At 43.9% G+C, this 20,737-nt stretch overlaps 1 protein-coding gene and 2 long non-coding RNA genes across 4 annotated transcripts; 2 read left to right on the plus strand and 1 right to left on the minus strand.

Annotated features, from left to right (window-relative positions):
- The first annotated feature begins 6 nt into the window (after positions 1-6).
- Positions 7-1,247, plus strand: LOC106726109. The gene is made up of 2 exons (XR_001362124.1): positions 7-382; positions 490-1,247. It is a non-coding gene; the product is annotated as an uncharacterized LOC106726109 (long non-coding RNA).
- Positions 1,248-1,816: 569 nt separating this feature from the next.
- On the minus strand, positions 1,817-4,884 carry LOC106726108. The gene is made up of 4 exons (XR_001362123.1): positions 4,676-4,884; positions 3,496-3,768; positions 3,040-3,369; positions 1,817-2,490 (listed from the first exon to the last, which is right to left on the minus strand). It is a non-coding gene; the product is annotated as an uncharacterized LOC106726108 (long non-coding RNA).
- A 4,221-nt stretch (positions 4,885-9,105) lies between these two features.
- On the plus strand, positions 9,106-18,516 carry SKA1 (spindle and kinetochore associated complex subunit 1). 2 transcript variants are annotated; one of them, XM_014539719.1, is made up of 7 exons: positions 9,106-9,198; positions 10,424-10,522; positions 12,518-12,642; positions 13,827-13,924; positions 15,317-15,454; positions 17,242-17,411; positions 18,247-18,516. In XM_014539719.1, exons 2-7 carry the CDS (start codon positions 10,435-10,437, stop codon positions 18,393-18,395), a joined length of 768 nt encoding a protein of 255 aa, XP_014395205.1. In that variant the 5' UTR covers positions 9,106-9,198; positions 10,424-10,434; the 3' UTR covers positions 18,396-18,516. The 2 variants fall into 2 exon arrangements, with proteins under 2 accessions (XP_014395205.1, XP_014395204.1); XM_014539718.1 differs by lacking the exon at positions 9,106-9,198 and adding an exon at positions 9,389-9,576.
- The last annotated feature ends 2,221 nt before the right edge of the window (positions 18,517-20,737 follow it).

The raw sequence follows: 20,737 nt of genomic DNA on the forward strand, positions 1-20,737 counted from the left end.
CGGATGGAGTCGCGCTCCTCTCCTCAGTCACTGTCCACGTCTCCCTCCGCCCGGCTTTTCATCTTTATTGTTGAAAGGACCGCATCGACCCTTCCGGCCCTCCCGCCCCGGCCGCCCCCCGGGTGTCTGTGTCCGTGGGCGACGCGTGTGTGCATACGAGGTCTCTGACTGATGGCTCCCCCTCCCCGCCTGCAGGCTGTGCCCGCTTCTGCGCCTCTGGATCTGATCTGTTCAGCAGCTGATTTTGTTCCTCAGAGTCCACGGTTGAGGACGATCATGGGATATTGTCTTTCTCTGACGCTGACTTGGCTTCCGCACGTTTTCACGGCGTTCGGGCTCCGAGGGAAGTGGCTGCGCCCTGTCCCGCTCCCATTCCTTGCAGGTCAGCCGGGCGGCGGGTCAGCCTCCGGGCCTTGCAAGGGGTCTCACCCTGCAGGACGGGGCCGGCCGGGTCAGCCTCCGGGCTTTGCAAGGGGTCTCACCCTGCAGGTCAGCCGGGCGGCGGGTCAGCCTCCGGGCCTTGCAAGGGGACTCACCCTGCAGGACGAGAGCGCCGTGCACAGGAGAAGGGGCTGGACCAAAGTATACTTGGGATCTGCTCTGACCACCGGCTTCACCAGGTCCTCCGCCGACCACACCCCCCCACACACCCCTTCATCACCACCACCATCGCAGTGTAGATTTGCCTCGTTCCTGGTGATGTCTACTTTGTTGAAAGCATTTCATACATATCCAGCCATCTCGCCAATAAAAGTAACTTTTTACATTTAAATGATGTACAATAAAGAAAATCTGTACAGGTCAGAGCTAGACATCCCCTTGGCCATGCTCTAGCCTGGGCAACTATGGAGGTTAAATGAGATACAATATGTCAGCGTTAATTTAATTTTTCAGCTTTTAAATGTTTTTATTGATTTGACAGAGAGAGAGGAAGGGAGAGGAATAGAGAGATGGAAACATCCATGAGAGAGAAACATCATCAATTGGCTGCCTCCTGCACACCCAGAGTAAATGTTCACATTCAGAGTAACTATAGTTGTTCTTTAAGATGAAAATGGTGTTCCATGAAAAAAAGTGGCTAGTTTACTAGTAGCTCTCAACACAAACTATCATTGGAGTACTTTTCCTCGAGACAATTCTTGCACTGTGATATGCAATAGTGTTTCATGCTTCTCATTGCATGACATAATATTAACATGATGTCTTGTCAAGAGTTGAGATTTAATAAAATTCATAAATTTTATTGCTTCATTAAATATTTTCTTAAGTGAGATTTGATTTTATTTGGGGGGTGTGTGTGTGAGCATTGTGGTGAGCAATATGGTCAATATTAGTATTTTAGAGCAACTGCCTAAATTTGTGATAATGTGCTTGCAGTTTTAACAGCCATTATTTTTACCCCATTTTTTGTTTGTTTTGATTTTTTAAAGGCTATATTCACTTTATTTTTTAAAAATACTTTAATTGATTTTATAGAGAGGAAGGGAGAGGAATAGAAACATCAAAGAGAAACATCATCATTTGGCTGCCTCCTGCATGCCCCCTACTGGGAATCAAGTCAGAAACCCAGGCTTGTGCCCTGACTGGGAATGAAACTGTGACCTCCTGGTTCATGGGAGGACCCTCAACTAATTGAACCACACTAGTCAGGCTGTGTTATTCTTTTTTAATTTTTATTTTATTGATTTCAGAGAGGAAGGGAGAGGGAGAGAGATAGGAACATCAGTGATGAGAGAGAATCATTGATCGGCTGCCCCACACTGGAGATCGAGCCCACAAGCCAGTCATGTGCCCTGATGGGGAATGGAACCATGACCTCCTGGTTCATAGGTTGATGCTCAACCACTGAACCACACCGGCTTGGTGGTGTTATTCTTTTAAAATATTGCTTTGGCTACTCTCAGTTTCTTAAATTTCCATACAAATTTTATGATAAACTTGTCTAATTTGGAGAGCATTCAGTTGAAACTTTGATAGGAGTTGTGTTGAATCTGTAGATCAATTTTGGGGAATACTGCCATTGTAAGAGTATTAAGTTTTCCAATCCACAAACATGAGATGTTACCCTTTCTCCTCCTTTCTCCTGCCTCTTCCTTCCACCCCCTCAACTGTTACTGTTACAAGGTGGCCAAATAAGGAGTGAAGCGGTACACCAACTCTTGCCTCACAAAGCCAGAAAGTTGTCTTCACATTTTCGGGGCCTCTGGTAACCCACAGCCCTTATCGCATAGGCAGTATCCCACAAATAGCAGCGGCCAGCGAGGACTGCTTTTAAGGTGCAGCCTTGTGGTTGCCATGGGCCAACCACTCCCTAGGAAGGTCCTTGGCAGTGTGTTTACCTTCTGGTGTCTGGCGGGAAGTTGGCATCGTCGTTATGGGGACAGAAGATGCTGAAACCAGCTACTTCCTGACGGCACTGAGAGGTTAAGTCTGCCAGATTCCCTCCTCCTCCGTCCAGGCCACCCTCGCTGGATATTTTCCAGGTTCTGCCTGGAAGGCAAACCAAGTCGAGTATCTTTTTCCTCTTGGAAAAGGCGAGGTCTAAATACAACTCCATTTTATACAGCTAATTGAATCTTACAACAGGTATACAGGTCTGGTTAGATCTTATTTGGTTTTAGGGTACATATTGGGGTTTCTTAGCATGTCTGGAAGATTTTTCTTATTTTGCTATTTATTGTACCGGCTTACATAAGGATGAGCAGGCAGGACTGCCTCCCTTGGAGCAGGCCAGAGATGGCTGGAGTCAGGGTGGCGCCACGGTGCCCCTAGCCCCCAACCGCCTCCCACGGCAGCCGTAGCCCTACCCCCGCCCCCCATCGGGTCCCCTCCGCTGAGGTCCGGTGCCTCCACTATGGCATTGATAGGAGGAGCTCCAACCGGAGATCAGGGACACTCCAAGGGCTCAGCATCCCCTCAAAAGTCGCGTCTGGCGTGGGGTCCCTCGGCCCCATGGAGATGTGTCCAGCTTCTGAACCTGCTTCTCGGAGGATGGGTTTCCAAACAGAAATCCCACGACCCTGGGCGGTCAGCCCTCACCTGGAGCAGGAGGTGCCTCGGCTCAGCGACAGGAGACTTGGCTGTCCCAGGGAGACCCCTGCAGGCGCTGTCAATAGCCAGAATGGCGCTCAGCGAAAACCCCGTGTCCCGGCGGGGGCTGCGCACCTTCCTGGGCCGGGATCTGCAGCCGGCCACCGGCTGCCCTTCACCTTCACAGCGAAACCCAGGCGTCCCAAGTAGATCCCAGGAAAGGATCAGGGGTGTTTATCTCTAAGGCATCCCTTGAGATAAACTAACCGTGCAGGTGTGGGACATTCAAGTAGTTGCTAGCAAAGAGGCTGCTCTACACAAGCAGGACCAAGGGCAGGCCTAGGACTGAAAAGACCAGAAGCTTTAATTTTAATTTTAAGCATACGCAAAATAATTCAATTAACTGCCGGAGGAATTACACCACATGAAACATATGCTGTTGCAAATCACACAGCACTTTATTACACAAGTTCCTGATGCTGCAGGTACAGGCTTAATGGGGATCCCGGTGGTGCCGTCCTCTGGGGTCTGGCAGCTGGGCTGGTCCGGTCCTGATGCAGGGGGCCGGCGTTCCTCGATGGAGAGGTACTAGTCGTTCTTACGTCGTCTGGCAGAGAGAGGAGCGGCGTAGCTTGCCGGACTGAGAAAAGGACGCGCCTTTGTGGCTGTCTCAACAGGCGAGCACCGTTGGCTGGTCAGGACCCGTTTTTAAAGCCTGTTGCGCAGCAGTTCAGGTGGCTATCAATGAATTACGTAGGCACACACGTTAATCTCAAACAGGGCGAGGGCCTACATGTGATTATCTAGGAAGAGTACATCACTCACTCAAATGGTTATCCTGACAAGTCACTCTGAGTTGGCAACTGAAGTTCAAATCCTTATCTATGAGGTACACACGCTTCAGGGCAGATGGGGAATGTGTCCTTAATATCACACTTTAAGTTTTCAGGAAAGTGAACTCAAACATTTTAAAACCTTTTAAACATTTTTTAGACATTTTTAAAGCATTTTTAAACATTTCTATATTTTACTACAACACCAGGTCAGCCTATGGAGAGTTTAGCTCAGCTACACCATGGTCGTGCTGACGCCACATCCCTTTTTTTTTTGGCCAAGTGGCTTGTATCGGCCTTAAAACTGACACTGGCCCCCTCATTCAGGTGGATGCCCAAGATAGCAGCCACAGTCACAAGCAAATGTAAATTCCTGACATGACTTCACCGACAGCCCTGGTAATCAACACTCTCCCCTGCCTCCCAGCGCCTGTATGCCTTATGCACCCCTTACATAAGACCTCAGTGGGGCTTACCAAAACCCCGCTCTTTTGAATTGACCAACGCAGCCCTCGTCAGGTAACCCCAAAGCACTCCACTCAGGGTCCCTAATAAAGACAGGTAGCCCAGGTCCTGCCTCTCTGCATTCTTCCTGGACCTCCCGCTGTGGCCCCTGGAGGAATGCAGTGTACTTCCTCCAGGCCCTGTAAGTAAGAAACTTCTGGAATCCAGTTTTTCTTGTGGGGGATAAGGAGGGTGGCTCACCACCCAGCACCCTGTGCTCCCCTCGGCAAATCTTATTTTAAAAAGTCGTAAGATAGTGGCATAAGGAGCCTAGAACCAAACCACTGACATCCGCCTCAAGGACTCACCCCTCTGACCCCAGGTGGGAAGAGGCCGGTCACACAGCTGGCTCAGGTCCAGGGACAGGTGGAAGGAGAAGTGTCCCCAGATGGGAAGGGGTTGACCTCACAGAAGTCACGAAGGGCATCAGCGGACGGTGACACAACAAGGAGCAGGAGGCTGAGGAAACCTGCCTCATTGGGAGGCTGGAGTCTGTGGCCCATCAGGAATAGGTGTCACCTAGCTCAAATAAAGGATTTTTTGAGAAATCATTTATAATGCTACAGAGAACATGGCAAATATAAGGGTTATAATTTTCATTTGAATGTTTTCCTTTAACAAAAATGTGAGAAGAGGGAAGTCCCTGATTTTTTTTCTACCACTACAGTATTTCAAGATCACTTACCACTCTTCCTTAATAAGGTAACTGATTTTTAAAAATTGGTTCAAGAGAGAGAGAGGGAGAGAAAGAAACATCGATTTGTTGTTCCACTTATATATGCATTCATTGGTTATTTCTGGTATGTGCCCTGACTAGGGATTGAACCTGCAACCTTGGCATATCAAGACAATGCTCCAGCCACCTAAGCTACCCAGACAGCACTGTACAAGCAGCTTCCTCAATCTCAGGAAGAATCTTTGAGCCAGACCCTTCTTTTTTAAAATATATTTTTATTGATTTCAGAGAGGAAGGGAGAAGGAGAGAGATAGAAATATCAATGATGAGAGAGAATCATTGATCGGCTGTCTCCTGCATACCCCTCCCTGGGGACTGAGCCCACAACCAGGGCATGTGCCCTGACTGGGATCAAACCATGACCTCCTGGTTCATAGGTCGATGTTCAACCACTGAGCCATGACAGACTCCCTTTTTTAGGGTGTTTAGGACCCTTTGTTGGACCATGTTATTGATTGTACTATTTATCAGTGGCATGTTAAAACTTGCATGGTTTGTGTAAAACAACACAATTAGGAATTGCAGATATAAAAAGCTTTACCCAATTGCCGAGCAAAACAGCCACTGGTGTGCATATTTCTGACCACATGCTGAGATCCAACAGGCACTTTGCTAATTGGGTACAGATACATCACTCAGTCTGGCAGTGGGGACCATGTAGGTGGCTCCTGGTGGGAGGACATGGAAACATGGTCTCTTCTACTTGTCCTGGGAAGGAATATAGGGAATGCTGCTATGCAGAACCTGTCAATAGTCTATGGCAAGCAGCATTCCCTCGGTCTCCATAACAACAGTCTTTCCAGTCAGCCATCCTTCCTCCGACTTCCAGGTCTTCAGTGCCGTTCAGGCAAGCAGCTCTCAGGTTTGAGCTGATCACATGAAGCAGTCATGGAAGCCTGGGAAAAGGCTGGGAGACATGGGCGTGTCACCCACTGCTCCTTCACAGTCCAGACTGCGCTCCCAGAGATGCGGTGCTAGTTCCGCCTCTCACGCAGGTTAATGGCCAGCTCAGAGCCCAGATCTCCGGCTTCCCAGCCTTGTGTCTCTCTGGGACATGCACACCCTATGGCCCTCATGGTGTCTTCAAGACCCCAATTCTGATTTTCCAGAGACATAATTTATACATTAAAGCCAACTCATGGACGCTATTTCTCAGAGGTAGGGTAGGTGGTGAAGTCATCTGTCAAACCTTCTTACGGACGTACCAGAGCACACTCCGCTCTTAACTGGAGCCTTGACTGTGGCTCAGTTGGGCTGGGCCTGGGGGCTGGAACATCTGGAGAAATCGCGGCGTCTGGCACATTCCCAATTCCCGCGTTTTACCAGGATCACCACGTTGGGAATGGGGCCCTTCACCTCCTGCAGCTACACAGTCTCAAACGGCCGGATACCTTCAGGTAAAAGAACAGGAAGTGGCCTTTGTCACCATGGGAACCGAGGACGCCTATTGGGGTTGAATTGCTGAGTCTGCGCAGTCCTCACCTAACTTTTGGTCACGCCCCCAGTCTCCGTTGCTCGCTACTCTCGGGTTTGGATAGAAAGGTGGAGACTCAGAAAATTGATTTTGGTGAATACCACCTCCTTTCCCATGGGAAACTCACGATGTAGTTGGAGCCATGACATAAAATCAAACAATTTCAGTAATTTTAAAAAGCACCGTTAAATGACAGAGGAATACAAATTTCACACAAATCTGACCCAGTCAAAGGGATCAAGGGAAGTTGCCTGCAGAGGGAATCATTGAGCTAAATTTTGGAGGATAAGTAGTTTGTGGATGAAAGGTACAGATGCAGTGGATACTGTACTGCACCATCCTGATCCCACTGAGGGACATATTCACCCAGCTGCAGGCAGTGTTGCTAGGAAATTCACCAAAAGGCTTTATTGAGAACCCAAAGCAGACACCCGAAAAATGTTCACTGGAAACAGTGCTAGAAGCAAATGGATTAAAGTCAGAGATGTTTAATTGTATTAAATTACTTATCAATTGGCTGGTCAGAGCTGGACGGTTTATTTTTTTAAACTTAGGCTGTTTCCAAATCTTAGCTATTGTAAATTGTGCTGCTATGAACATAGGGGTGCATATATCCTTTCTGATTGGTGTTTCTGGTTTCTTGAAATATAGTCCTAGAAGTGGGATTACTGGGTCAAATGGGAGTACCATTTTTAGGACCTGGACCCTGTGTTTATTTATAGACAGGTGGGATAATGAGAGTTTCCATTTTATTCTTTATGACTTTTCTGTGTTGTTCAAAGTTTCAATTAAAAGTATGTTCTCCTTTAGTAATAATAAAAAGCAAGTGCTAACAAAGAAGATAGTGAAATTTTGCTTCACAACCCTTAGAGCAGGTGGACCTCCTTCCTACCTTGGCCACGTATCCCTGAGTTTGCAGTGTGTTTTGCTGGTGCTCTCAAGAGCGGTCTGCCCTGCCATCTAGTGCCCAGGTGGCAAGGGAGCCTTCCAACCAGCATGTCCATAAAGTAAATATCTGTTTTATCAAGTTTGAAGAAGACAACTAATATACAGTGTTCCAGGTACATCTTTGATTTGGTTATAGTCTCAAACTGTTATATTGGACTTGTCTATTTCTCTTTCATTTGTATCAGTTTTTGCCTCACATATTTTTTATTGAGTTTAATAGGGTGACATTGTACTTAGTGCCTTGATACTTTCTTCTTCCTGTTTATTTTCTTATGGGAAATAATCTTATAGTGTTGGTCCTTGATACCACACAGTAAATTTCTATTACTATATTATTTTTCCTAGAATATTGACATGTTAAGCCTTTATATTAAGTCCTACAATAAAAGGCTTTGTTCCCGTGAAAGGAATTTAGTTTTAAATAAGTACGTGTGAGGAGAGTAAGAGATTTAAAAAATGTATCAACCAAATAACAAAGTTTGAATCTTGTTTGGATTCTAATTAAAAAAAACCCAACAGTTTTAAAAAGAAACACTTTTAATACAATCATGGGAAATTGAACATTGACTGGATATTTGTTATTCAGGAATAACTGCTAAAATATTTACCTGTAAAAATACTAATATGGTAATTTTAAAGTGTCTATTTTAGGAGATAATTATGGAAACATTTTTGGATAAAAAGATACAGTGCTTGAGATTTGCTTCAAAATATTCCAGTAGGCAAGGAATGGGAGAAAAGAAAGTATAGATGAAGCAAGATTTGCAATAATTAAATCGCTGAAACCGGGTGATGGGTTAGGCATGGACGGTTCATTATACTCTTTCTACTGTTTGATTTTTCATAACAAAAGATTTTAAAAAAATAGAAAGTAGAGCCTTGGTTGGTGATCCAATGGTTAGAGCACCAGCCCGAGCACCTCAGGGTCACGGGTGCGATTCCCTATCAAGAGCATGTACCTGGGTTGCAGGTTCAACAGGAGTGCATGCAGGAGGCAAACAATTGATGTGTCTCTCTCAATTCAATGCTTCTCTCTCTCTCCCCGCTTCCCTTTCACTCTCTAGAAATCAATGGAAAAAATATACTTGGGTGAGCATTAAAAAAAAGTAATAAGTAGAAATGGCCAAGGCTGCTATTTCCTACCCCGAATCTACTCTCATTTTCCCTTACAAACGGAACCCCTATATTGTTGAGGATGGCGTTAACTGTCCAAATTAATTTTTTAAAATTACTTTTTCAGTCTCTTTTGTAGATGTGAGTGACCGGTGAAAAGCAGATAGAAGCCATCATTTTCCCCTTCTGTCAACAGGGAGAATTAAACGTTTTCTTATTGTAAATTTGCATTTGCCCTTACAGAGGCTGTACGCGCCCCGAAGACAGGTCTTTAGCTCACAAACCTGGCTGCTTTCTGGAATTATCTGGGGTGTTTTAAATATATTAAGGCTTGGGCCCCACTTCCAAATCTCAAGCACTGTATCTTTTGATTTCATTGACATGGGGGACAGCCTGGGCATGGGAATTTGCAAAAGCTGCCCCTGGTGATTCTAATTTGGAGACCTCCTGTTCCAGCTCGCCATTGGATCCTCGGAGTGCTTGGCTCCTGCCTGGATGGCGACCAGGCTTAGTTGACTGGCTGTGATCACCCGTGGCGGCGTGGCGTGGGAGGAGCAAAGGTCCTGGTAGCCTTTAGCAACAAAGCCGACAAAGTCCCGCCTTCTCCCCGCCAAACACGCACCGCCCAACGCCCTAGCTGTGGCCCCGCCCAACGCCCTAGCTGTGGCCCCGCCCAACGCCCTAGCTGTGGCCCCGCCCAACGCCCTAGCTGTGGCCCCAACGTCCCAGCTGTGCAGGGCGGTCCTCGAGCGCCTGTTGTGCGCCTGCGCAGCTCCGGGTCTGGCGGGCAATTTGTTTCTCTCCCGGAGTCGCGTCTCGCGATCCCTGGCTTCTGGCTGAGATCAGAGATTGAGTGGCTCGCCGCTCGGCCCCGAGTGGGCCCTTTGCTCCCGGACCCGCGGGAAATTGGGGATCCTGACGTCGGAAGCAGGCAGAAGGCATTGCTGGGACGGGTGTGGGGTGCGGGATCGCGCCGGGCGGGGGCGGAGGCGGAGGAGCAGGGCTTGACCTTCCTGCGCCGCTGGCTGGGGTACCTGGAGCTGAGACGCCCTCACCCACCTCGGAGAGGCCGTAGCTGAGCCCCTTCCTCCCTTTCCCTCAGCTTCCTTAGGAAAGCCCCCGCCCCCAGCGTGGGAGGAATGTTTACTGCACCGTTTCTTTGCACTTGCTGTGTTATTTTGTAAAATTCGTGTCTATTTTACGTTTTTTTTAAAAAAGAAAACGGCAATGTTGTCTTTATATATGTATTTGTCCCCCTAAATCCTTAAAGCAGTGGTTCTCAACCTTCCTAATGCCGCGACCCTTTAATACAGTTCCTCATGTTGTGGTGACCCCCAACCATAAAATTATTTTCGGTGCTACTTCATAACTGTAATGTTGCTACTGTTATGAATCGTCATGTAAATATCTGATATGCAGGATGTATTTTCATTGTTACAAATTGAACATAATGAAAGCATAGTGATTAATCACAAAAACAATATGTCATTATATATGTGTTTTCCGATGGTCTTAGGCGACCCCTGTGAAAGGGTCGTTCGACCCACAGGTTGAGAACCGCTGTACCATGTTGGGGATGCTTAGACTACAGGAGGCTCAGACCAGTCAGTACTGGACTTTGGTTAGAAACTGAATTTCGTAGAACTGAAAGAAATTGTTCTGACATCTCGTACTTTATTTTCAAGTGCATGTGACCTGCTGGATATGAGCCATTCTTGGATTTTGAAAGTGAGCAGAAATTTGTCTGGCTTTTGTTTTTTGACATTGTGTTTGTATTCCCTTCAGAGGCTTAAAGGATGGCCTCTTCGGATCTGGACCAAATATGCTTTCATATTAGTGAAAAGATTGGCAATATTAAAAAGTCTCTGTCATTAAGGAACTGTGGTGAGTAGAATAGATTCCACTGACTTTGTACACAATGCATTTTGATTGCTGTCCCCCTTGGAATGGTATCTTATGCCTGGTTAAGTAAGTGGATGTATCTTACAACGGTGATGTCAAGCTTCAAATGGCGATTTAAAAGCACTCGGCTGCTGTAACTTACTGGATCACTACTATCAAAAATAGGGAATTTACTCAACTGTTACCATTACTGCAAATCAGTAAACGAGGCCTTAAAATTGAGGTGACTAAAAGTTATTTGGAATACCTGTGTACCCAACTAGCTATCTAATCCCCTGAAATTAATCTCAGTAAAGACATCAGTACTCTCCTTTACTGACTAATGTAGTTTAGTTATTATGGACCTAGTGTCCAATGCAATTAGCATTGCCCTATTAGGTAGAATAACATAGTGCATCTCATGATGATGATGATGAGGAGGAGGAGTTAGCTTCTGGGTGCTTTACTAGGTTCCAGACACAATGCTAAGCCCATGTTATATGCTTTTTCTCACTTATCTTTATAATCATCTTGAGGTAGGCACTGAATTCTCGGACTTCAGGCCTGGAGCTCTAGCCATTTCACTCTACTACCTCCATAACTTACAGATATGTACATCTCGTGATGATGATGATGAGGAGGAGGAGTTAGCTTCTGGGTGCTTTACTAGGTTCCAGACACAATGCTAAGCCCATGTTATATGCTTTTTCTCACTTATCTTTACAATCATCTTGAGGTAGGCACTGAATTCTCGGACTTCAGGCCTGGAGCTCTAGCCATTTCACTCTACTACCTCCATAACTTACAGATATCGTCAAATTGTGCTTTTATTTATGTGTGTTTGGTTGTTAGAAGTGAAGATGGAAAGATCTGATTATAAGAAAAAAAACCCTGTTTTTGTTACTTCTTTTATCTCGAGAGAGGAGGAGACGCCGGTTTTCCCATCCTCAAAATCTATGAAGCTGGAGAGGTGGGGTTGGGAGTAAGAGCATGCCACTTAACAAACTCCGGCCTTTCTTCTGTCTGGCCCGCTGGGCCGCCACCAGCATGGGACTTTTTATGTTACTTTCTCCACTGACGGGTCATTAATCATGTGGCTGGTGTAAATATGAATCCCAACCCTCTACTACAAATTCTGAAGCGAACTCTCCCTAACCTCCCACACACACCTGAGTGCTGGACCAAAACATAAGCTTTTATCTCCCGGGCCAGTGATTAGAATTTTTAAGTTTACACTTTCACTGAAGATATATCCCAGGAAGAGGGGTCCTGACTTTATTTGGGATTCTCACTTCCAACACCCTGTGCTTTGAAGTTCCAAAACGTTGGCTTGATCCCCATTAAAACTAAATGTATTTGCTTGCTGAGACTGACAGACTCTCTCCAGCTTCCCTCTGCACCCCCACCTCCCCCCAGATTAGGGCTGCTGCAGTAGCATCTCACATACATTGCCTGGTTTGTGAGCATTTACCTTATTCTCATGAAAGTCAGCTGTGCATGTAGAGGGTGTTTCTTTTATCTAGCATTTCTAGTTGTGTGTTTTTTAATCCCCACCCGAGGATATTCTTTTCATCGATTTTTAGAGAGAGTGGAAGGGTGGGAGGAGGGGGGAGAGAGAGCAAAACATCGACTGGAGAGAGAGACATGCACATGTCGCCTCCCAGCCTGACTGGGGTTGGGGATCGAACCTGTGACCCTTCAGTTCTTGGGCCAATGAGCAAAACCATCCAGGGCTCTAGTTGTTTATAGTGGAGGAACTTGCCAGAAACAAAAGACTCAGGGGACACTGTACTACCTCTCCCTTCTTTTCCATACCAGTACTTAGAAATGAGGTCTTAAGATTACCCATGGAGACAGGTCCCAGGGCCTGAAACATAGCTCTTTCTGCACCCCTAAGTGTCTCTAGGTAAAGCTCAATTCCCAAAGTTCGGTTAGGTACATGTGCACTATCGTTTTTCTGTACACCTTATTTTCCATTTTATCTTTGTTTATTAATAGGTCAAGAACCTAACTCAAAGACTATATTAAATAAAATAGGAGATGAGATCCTGGTAATAAATGAACTTCTAAATAAATTGGAATTAGAAATTCAATTTCAAGAACAAACTACCAATTCACTCAAGGTAATGCTTTTCCTTATTTTTAAAAATCTTCATTGTTTAAAGTATTACATATGTCTCCTCTCCCTCCCCCCGCCCCCACTCCCACTCCAGGCCTTCACCACCCTATTGTCTGTGTCCATGGGTTATGCATATATGCATACAAGTTCTTTGGTAATGTTTTTCTAGTGAAGCAACAAAATAAAAAGGCAACAAGTACAAATTTCTTAATCACCAGGAATTCTTAAGGGTTCTGTAAATATATTTATAAAGTCCTTAGCTTTGTAAATTATTACTGGTACAGCTTTTTTTTTTTTGCATTTTATTTTCGCAGTATAAAGCACTCCAGAGCTTCACAGGTATTTCTTTTTTCATGTTGGTACCAATGGAATTGAACGTTACTAAAAAGGAAGGTTTCCTAAGTAATTCTTGGTAGGTTTAATTTAAACAAATGATGTCTTGGTAGGCTGAGATAGAAGGAGTACCTGCCCTGGGAAGAGATGTGGATTCTTACCCTCCCTGCCCTTAGCACCTTCTGCCACCCTGAGAAAGCTATTTTACCTCTTGGGATCTCTGGGTCCTCATTTGGAAAATAATGGGTCATGCTGAACTATTTCTTTTCTTTTTTTTTTTAAATTGTTTTTATTGATTTTAGAGAGACTTTAGGAGAGGGAGGGAGAGAGAAATATTGACGGCTGCCTCCTGCATGCCCCCTACTAGGGGTCAAGCCCGCAACCCGGGCATGTGCCCTTGACCAGGAATGGAACCAGCAACCTCTTGGTGCATTGGATGACACTCAACCAACTGAGACATCCCAACCAGGGCAACTCTCTTTTTTTTTTTTTTTTTAAATATTATTTTTATTGATTTCAGAGAGGAAGGGAGAGGGAGAGAGAGAGAAAGAAACATCAATGATGAAAGAGAATCATTGATTGGCTCCCTCCTACGCAACCCAGGCATGTGCCCTTGACCAGAATCAAACCTAGAACCCTTCAGTCCACAGGCCAGTGCTCTATCCACTGAACCACACAGACCAGGACGGCTCTTTTTTTAATGTTGCTTGCATTCAGTGCTTTTTCACCCCTTCTGTGTTCTGAAAACTCACAATTATTGTGATTGTGTACCATGGTCTTTCATGCTCTTTACAACATCTTCATACACACACAGGCAGGACAGACACTTATTCGTGAGCATTTTTTGGATTTTAGGAACTCTGTGCATCTCTTGAAGAAGATTATAAAGATGTGGAGCATCTCAAAGAAAACATTCCTCCCCATTTGCCTCAAGTAACAGTGACCCAGAACTCGTAAGTGTATTCATAATTATTCTTGCCATCTGTATTTATAAAACTACTAGAGGCCCGGTGCACGAATATTGTACATGGGTAGGGTCCTTAGGCCTGGCTGGCATCAGGGCCGATTGGGCCTTCCAGCTGCCGGCCAGGGCCTCCCTTCCCCGGCTGCCGGCTCTCGGCTGGGGCCTTCCTTCATTCCATGCTGCTCCCTGGTGGTCCGTGCACATCATAGCAAGTGATCGAACTCCTGGTCTCCCGGTCGAACTACCGTGGGAACAATTTGCTTATTAGGCTTTTATATAGAGAGATTATAACGAACACCTCAAGTCTTTTTGCCTTTTCATGTACTTGCAGTTTTGCTAGTGGCTGTCTGTTTTGTTTTGTTTTTGGTCACTTTTGCCAGAAGTCATGTTTCCCCTGTCTTCACCAGTCTTCTTATCCTGCTCTCTCTGAAGGGAAGGTTGCCCCTCTTTCCCAAGGGTGAGTCTCCTCTGGGATCTCTCCCTCTGCTTTTTCTCATTTCTTTCCCTTAGAGAGATAGAGAGTTAGAAACATCGATGAGAGAGAAACATCGATCAGCCGCCTCCTGCAAATCTACTGGGGATGTGCCCGCAACGAAGGTACATGCCCTTTACCGGAATCGAACCTGGGACCTTTCAGTCCACAGGCCGACGCTCTATCCACTGAGCCTTTTTCTCATTTCTTTCCCTTAGATGTGCAGGAGGCGGCTGATCGATGTTTCTCTCTCATCGATGTTTCTAACTCTCTATCTCTCTCCCTTCCTCTCTGTAAAAAAATCAATAAAATATATTTAAAGGTAAAATGACAGGGTATTTTGTCATTTTAGGCCAGATCGTTCTTTGTTGTGAGAATAGCGTGTTTAATTACATCCCTTACTCTACCAACTACTTGTCAGTAGCACCTCAGTTCCCCTCCACACCCCCATCCCCACCCGTAGTGACCATGAAAAGTGTCTCCAGACATTGTCATATGTCCTCCCTGAGGGGCACAATCTCCCTGACCCTTAAGAACCACTGTCTTAGAGTAGAAATAACGTTAATGAGCTTCCCATCTTAAAAAACAGCCAAAAGAACAAAATACTTAGCTCTGCTCCCCCCTCAAACTACTGTCCTATTTCTGTTCACTGCCAATATATGTTTGTACCTCCTCTTCCCAGAGCAGCTAACACCTGGCTCCTACCACATTTAAGGAACTGGTTGTTGAAGGTTATAAAGAGGTCAGAATCTCTCTTCAGCCCTGATTCTTCCTTTCAGGTTTTATTTTGTTGCCCATCTTCTTGTTTTTGAAATTCTGTCACCTGCACCATGTGTTGGATGCTGATTTCTTCCTAGTATGCGTACAATTCTGACGACTGCCTGTGTGCTGTGCATCTCTATTCTGTAGTGTTAATGTATCAGATCTTGACTCTGAAGAACCTGTCAAGGTTGAGGAACCTGGAGTCACAAAGAAGCCCTCTAAAGAGCAAAGGAATATTAAAGAAATGCCATTTATAACTTCTGAGGAGTTTAACGGCATCCCTGCGTAAGTATTTAAAATAAATGCTAATGTTCAACTCTTTAATAATCAACATACATGCTTGTTTAAATCACAAGGTTTCATGATATTCATCATCATATGCTGTGTTCAAATATTGATCTTTTCTAAAACAGCTTTATATTGGACTATGAAAATGCAGGAAATCTTTTGTTGAAAATGCTTAAAATCATGTAGAGATTCAGAGAAGGTCAGTTTATTGCTGAGTCCTCTCCAGGACCATTTTGTGATTTAGACTTATCCCCATACATTTTAGATGTAGCCTCAGTTTTGCTGTGATTTTAACGCAAGTGTGTTGTATAGATTTGAGGTTAGAATAGAGAGTGTTGTGTTTGTTTTTCCATTTGTCCCTTAACTTATGCCCCACACTTATTTGAGTCTGGGCTCTATTCTGGGCCGGGGTCACTGGGAGAAAACGGGGGAATAACACAGCATGCCTCGCCTAGAGGCAGGTCTCCTTTGCACTTTACAGATGGCAGCAGTGGGAAACCAGTTATGGGAATCGTGTTTTGTTTTGTTTTTTTTAATATATTTATTGATTTTTTTACAGAGAGGAAGGAAGAGGGATAGAGAGTTAGAAACATCGATGAGAGAGAAACATCGATCAGCTGCCTCCTGCACACTCCCCACTGGGGATGTGCCCACAACCAAGGTACATGCCCTTGACCGGAATCGAACCTGGGACCCTTGAATCAGCAGGCCGATGCTCTATCCATTGAGCCAAACCGGTTAGGGCGGGAATCGTGTTTTTAAACTCTCATAATTCCAGGGCTTCGCTTCGCTTCTTGGCTTTATATCATTACATTTTTCATTATTATTTTATAATACATGTGGTTAGAAAATATTTGTTGTCAAAAATGATCATCTGTAATTCTACCACTCAGATAAAATAGAGTATTTCCTTGTAGATTTAATTTAATTTCACATACATAATTGGTTGTTTTTTTATTATTACAAAAAAACAACAACTGATATAGACAGCTCTCAGGAAAGTAAAACAATCACGCTCTGCATCCCAGGTATTTTCCTCCTAGGCCTCTAGCTCAAGGAAATGAGGAATTACAGAATAGACTTGCCTAAGAGAAATCTCACTACCATTATTTCTAAGAGTGAGGTTGCTAGACCCTCTGGGAGGAGGATGTCTAGCTTTGTTGGAAACGGCCCACTGGCTTCCAGAGTGGCTGGGCCATGGTGCATTCCCACCATAAGGAGTGAGCGTTGCCAGTGCTTCGCATCCTTACCTGCCTCAGTTTTGTCAGTTTTTTTTCTATTTTAGCAATTCCAATAGGTGTGTAGTGGTATCTCGTTTTAATTTTCAGTTTCCTAATGACATAAGATGTTGAGCATCTTGTCACGTGCTTATTGGCCACTTGAAAAATACTGGCTGTTCGGTAATTCTGGGATGAGTAAGGAGCTGACATTTCTCTTTAATCTTTGGGGGAAGGGGGTGGTCACTTAGTCTTTTCCTTTATCGACAGCTTTGTTTTCATGAAATTCTGTTTGAGCTGTTCAGTTTTTTAAATTGTTGTTATTGTTGTTGCCCATTGGCTGAACTACAGGGAAGAACTGTGGAGTAGAAGGTTTTTTAGAAAATGCTTTCATAAAGAGATAAAAGAAGGAAATTAAATAGTCGTGGTAGAGTATTAATTTTTTAGGGGTTATTTGGTGAATAAGAGAAATAAGATTACAGTGTAACATCATCATAAACATTTTTCAAAGAAAATATTTTGTATAATGAGTCTTTAAAAAAAACATAATCATCTACTTATTTACAGGTACATGAAATCCCGCTTAACCTATTGTCAAATTAATGATGTTATTAAAGAAATCAACAAGGCAGTAGTTAGTAAATATAAGATCCTACATCAACCAAAAAAGTCTATGAGTTCTGTGGCCAGAAATCTCTATCACAGATTCATTGATGAAGAAACAAAGGATACCAAAGGTAAAATGACAGGGCATACGTCTATGTATATCTGCCATCTGTTTGGAGTGTAAATAAATCATGAGAAACAGAACTAATTCTAGAACATTCTAAATTTAGAGAGGCCGTTCTCCACCGGGGGCGATTTTCCCACCACGGGACACTTGGCCATCTCTGGAGACATCTTTGGTTGCTACAACTGGGGTTGGGTTGGCATTTGGTGGATAGAGACCAGGGATGCTGCTAAAGTCCCCTCCAACGCACAGGACAGCTCCCACAAAAAAGAATGATGTAACCCGGAATGTGGTGCTGAGGCGGAGAAACACTGCTTTAGAGTTTATTATGGAACTATAACCAGTGTTTCCAGAATGAGAATAGTAACCGTAACAGTTGGTCGTGCTTACATAGCACTTCCTGTGTGCCACGTGGTATACCGAGGGAGCTTCAGTCCTCCTCACGTCCTTAGGAGGTACGGGCGACCGCTAACTCCATTTTGCAGACCAGGCAGAGAGCCCAAGTTACTTGCCCAAGGCCAGCCAGTCAGGTGATAGCGCTGCTGAGGGTCTCATTTTATCCACTATCTCCAATTAGCTCTTGAAAAGTGAATTGTTCAAAAGATATCAACAGATAGGTAGTGATATACTAAGCAGGGCTAGGTTACTGAAATGCTACAGTAAACATTATGCAACTTCACTTGAAAGAATAATTGTTATTTTGGCAAGAATACCGTTTCTCACTTTGGTTGGGTAATGATAATAAACATGATGAATGCCATTCATAATCACAATGTAGTGCATTAAAGACTCATCTTGAAAGTTGCCCTTATAAAAATTAGCACTAATATCTTTATTTTCAGGTCATTATTTTGTAGTGGAAGCTGACATAAAGGAGTTCACAGCTTTGAAAGTTGACAAGAGGTTTCATGTTATACTGAATATCTTACGACATTGCCGGCGGCTGTCAGAGGTCCGAGGGGGAGGACTCACCCGATACGTTATAACCTGAGGCCCTTTGAACCAGCCAACAGTAGGGTATAGAGGCTATTCCTATAGTGTCCTTATATGTAATTTAAAAAAATATATAATTTATCTTTTCTTGTTTCTTATACAAATAAAACTTCTTTAAAATAAAGCATATAGGAAAATGGGAGATATCTGTAATACTATCAGCAATAAAAAATATATTAAAAAGTAAATAAATAAAGCAAAGCATATAATCCTGGCTGGTGTGGCTCAGTTGGTTGGAGCATCGTCCTGTGCAGGAAAAAGGATCAGATTCCTCCTTCCTCACCTTTTGTTCTAGTCTGGTCCCAGGTGGATTGGCTGAGGCCCACTCACATTGGGGAGGGCACTTTACAAAGCCGCTAATTCAAATACTAACCTCATCTGGAAACACCCTCGCAGACACACCCAGAAATAATGTTGAATCTGGGCACCCTGTGGCCCGTCAGGTTGGCGCTTAAAAGTTAACCATCATAATCTATGACTATGCATCTGCTCAGCCGCTGATCCTCATGGCAGAGAAAGAAAGTGTCTCACCAAGTGTGTGAGCTGTGCTTAACTGCATCCTAAAAACTGCAACTCTAGTCCTTACTTGTCACTCAGAAATCAAATTGTTTCTTGGGGATACTCTCTTGAAATTAATTCAGCAGCATGGTGTATGAAAAAGAAGGCATCGGAAACCTGGGTCCTGACCTGCCTCTGCCCTTTACTCCCTCTGGGTTCTCCCTTCAAAAATGTAACCCTTTCTCACACGCTCCATATCTACCATCCTGCCCCACACTGTCCTCTGTCCTCTGGGTTAATTCATAGCTTCTTAACTGGTCCCTGTTTGTTCTTGTCCCCCTACCATCTACTCTCCACACGAACCAAAGTTATGGTAGGACACTCCGCTACTCAAAAACCCTCAGCAGCTCGCATTTCTTACACAAAGTCGAGTCCTTACAAAGGCCTGCGAGGCCCTTCAGGGGCCCCTTCTCAACTCGGGGATATCATCTCCATTTCCCAGCTCTGCTCCAGCCACTCCAGCCTCCATGCTGTTTCTGGAACAGGCCGAGTACGCCTCCCTCAGACCTTAGTGCTGGCTGTTGCCCTGCCCAGAAAGCTCCTCACCCACCCATGTGACCCTCCCCCTTTCCTCCTGGGTAGCTGCTCAAATGCCCTTTGATCATTGAGACCTCAGACCACCGTATGTTCAAAATTAGTTTCCTTCTGCAACACACCCCCTTTTCTGCTTCATTTTCCTTCATAGCATATTTGTCCAGCTGTTGGGTTATGTATTTCACGTATTTATTTGCCTTTCTCCCCTCACTAGATTATAAACTCTGAGGTTAGGAGTTTTCCCCCCCTTTCATTCGCTGCTGTGTCCCCGGCCAGTCTGACAGCTTTCCACTAGAGGGCGCTAAACAAATACGTATTGAGTGCACATTAACTGAAAGTCTGTGCCCTTGGGTAAGCGACCACCTTTCCATATATATTGAGAGGGTTGAACAAAATGTTTTCAGGACCTTCTAGTTTTAATATTCTATGATTCTAACACTCCCACATACTTCTGGGAAATATATTCATGTTAAATATAAAAGATAATTTCCTCTGGCTAGATTACAAAAAATTGTAAAAAATATTCTGATGAGCTTTACACAGTGGTAGTATCATAGCCAATGAGGTTTATCTGAGGCATGATTATTGCTAATTGAAAACTTTTCCCAATGCCCCGCCATGATGACTTGAAATATAGTTGGCATTGGCAATTTTTGACAGTCTATGGAGACTGAATATATAGATAAATATATATGTAAATTCTGATAATTACATGGAAATCCCATTTTTTTTTTTTTTGGTAAAAGTTTATTGAGCCAAACTGAGGCCATCCTGGGGAGCAAGATCTCAAATGCTCTGGAAATCTCATCTTTTAAGTAAAGACTCTGAAAAGTATTAAGTTTCAAAAAATATTGAAATTTAAGTTACTAGTTAGGTAATAAAATGAAGCTTTTTGTAAAATGATTAGGGACCATTTATAAAAATTGTTTTCAGCCATCATCTTTAGTTTTTTAATTTATTTTGCTTATTAGATAAAGTTTTAAGTTTCACAATTTGTAAATGTTATAATTAAATTACTATGGTGCATTATATAGAACTTTGTGTGACAGCTTAAAGTTTTGTTTCATAATATTAAATGATTTCTTTATGAAACATCCCACCTCTTAATAGGCCATTACCATTGTTCCATAAATATATCTAATAATACAAGAGGCAAAATAAAAGAAAGATTACTCAATATGTTAAGGAACCTTCCTTGATATACTTTAAACAATGTTACTCAAATTGTAGCCAAGACTATATATAATT

Source organism: Myotis brandtii, unplaced genomic scaffold, assembly GCF_000412655.1.
Source record: "Myotis brandtii unplaced genomic scaffold, ASM41265v1 scaffold226, whole genome shotgun sequence".
NCBI lineage: Eukaryota > Metazoa > Chordata > Mammalia > Chiroptera > Vespertilionidae > Myotis > Myotis brandtii.

Coding starts and splice junctions, on each gene's coding strand:
- SKA1 (XM_014539719.1), top strand. CDS start 10,435: ATGGCCTCTTCGGATCTGGACCAAATATGCTTTCATATTAGTGAAAAG. Junction 13,925..15,316: donor GTAACAGTGACCCAGAACTC/GTAAGTGTATTC, acceptor TCTATTCTGTAG/TGTTAATGTATCAGATCTTG. Junction 17,412..18,246: donor AGAAACAAAGGATACCAAAG/GTAAAATGACAG, acceptor CTTTATTTTCAG/GTCATTATTTTGTAGTGGAA.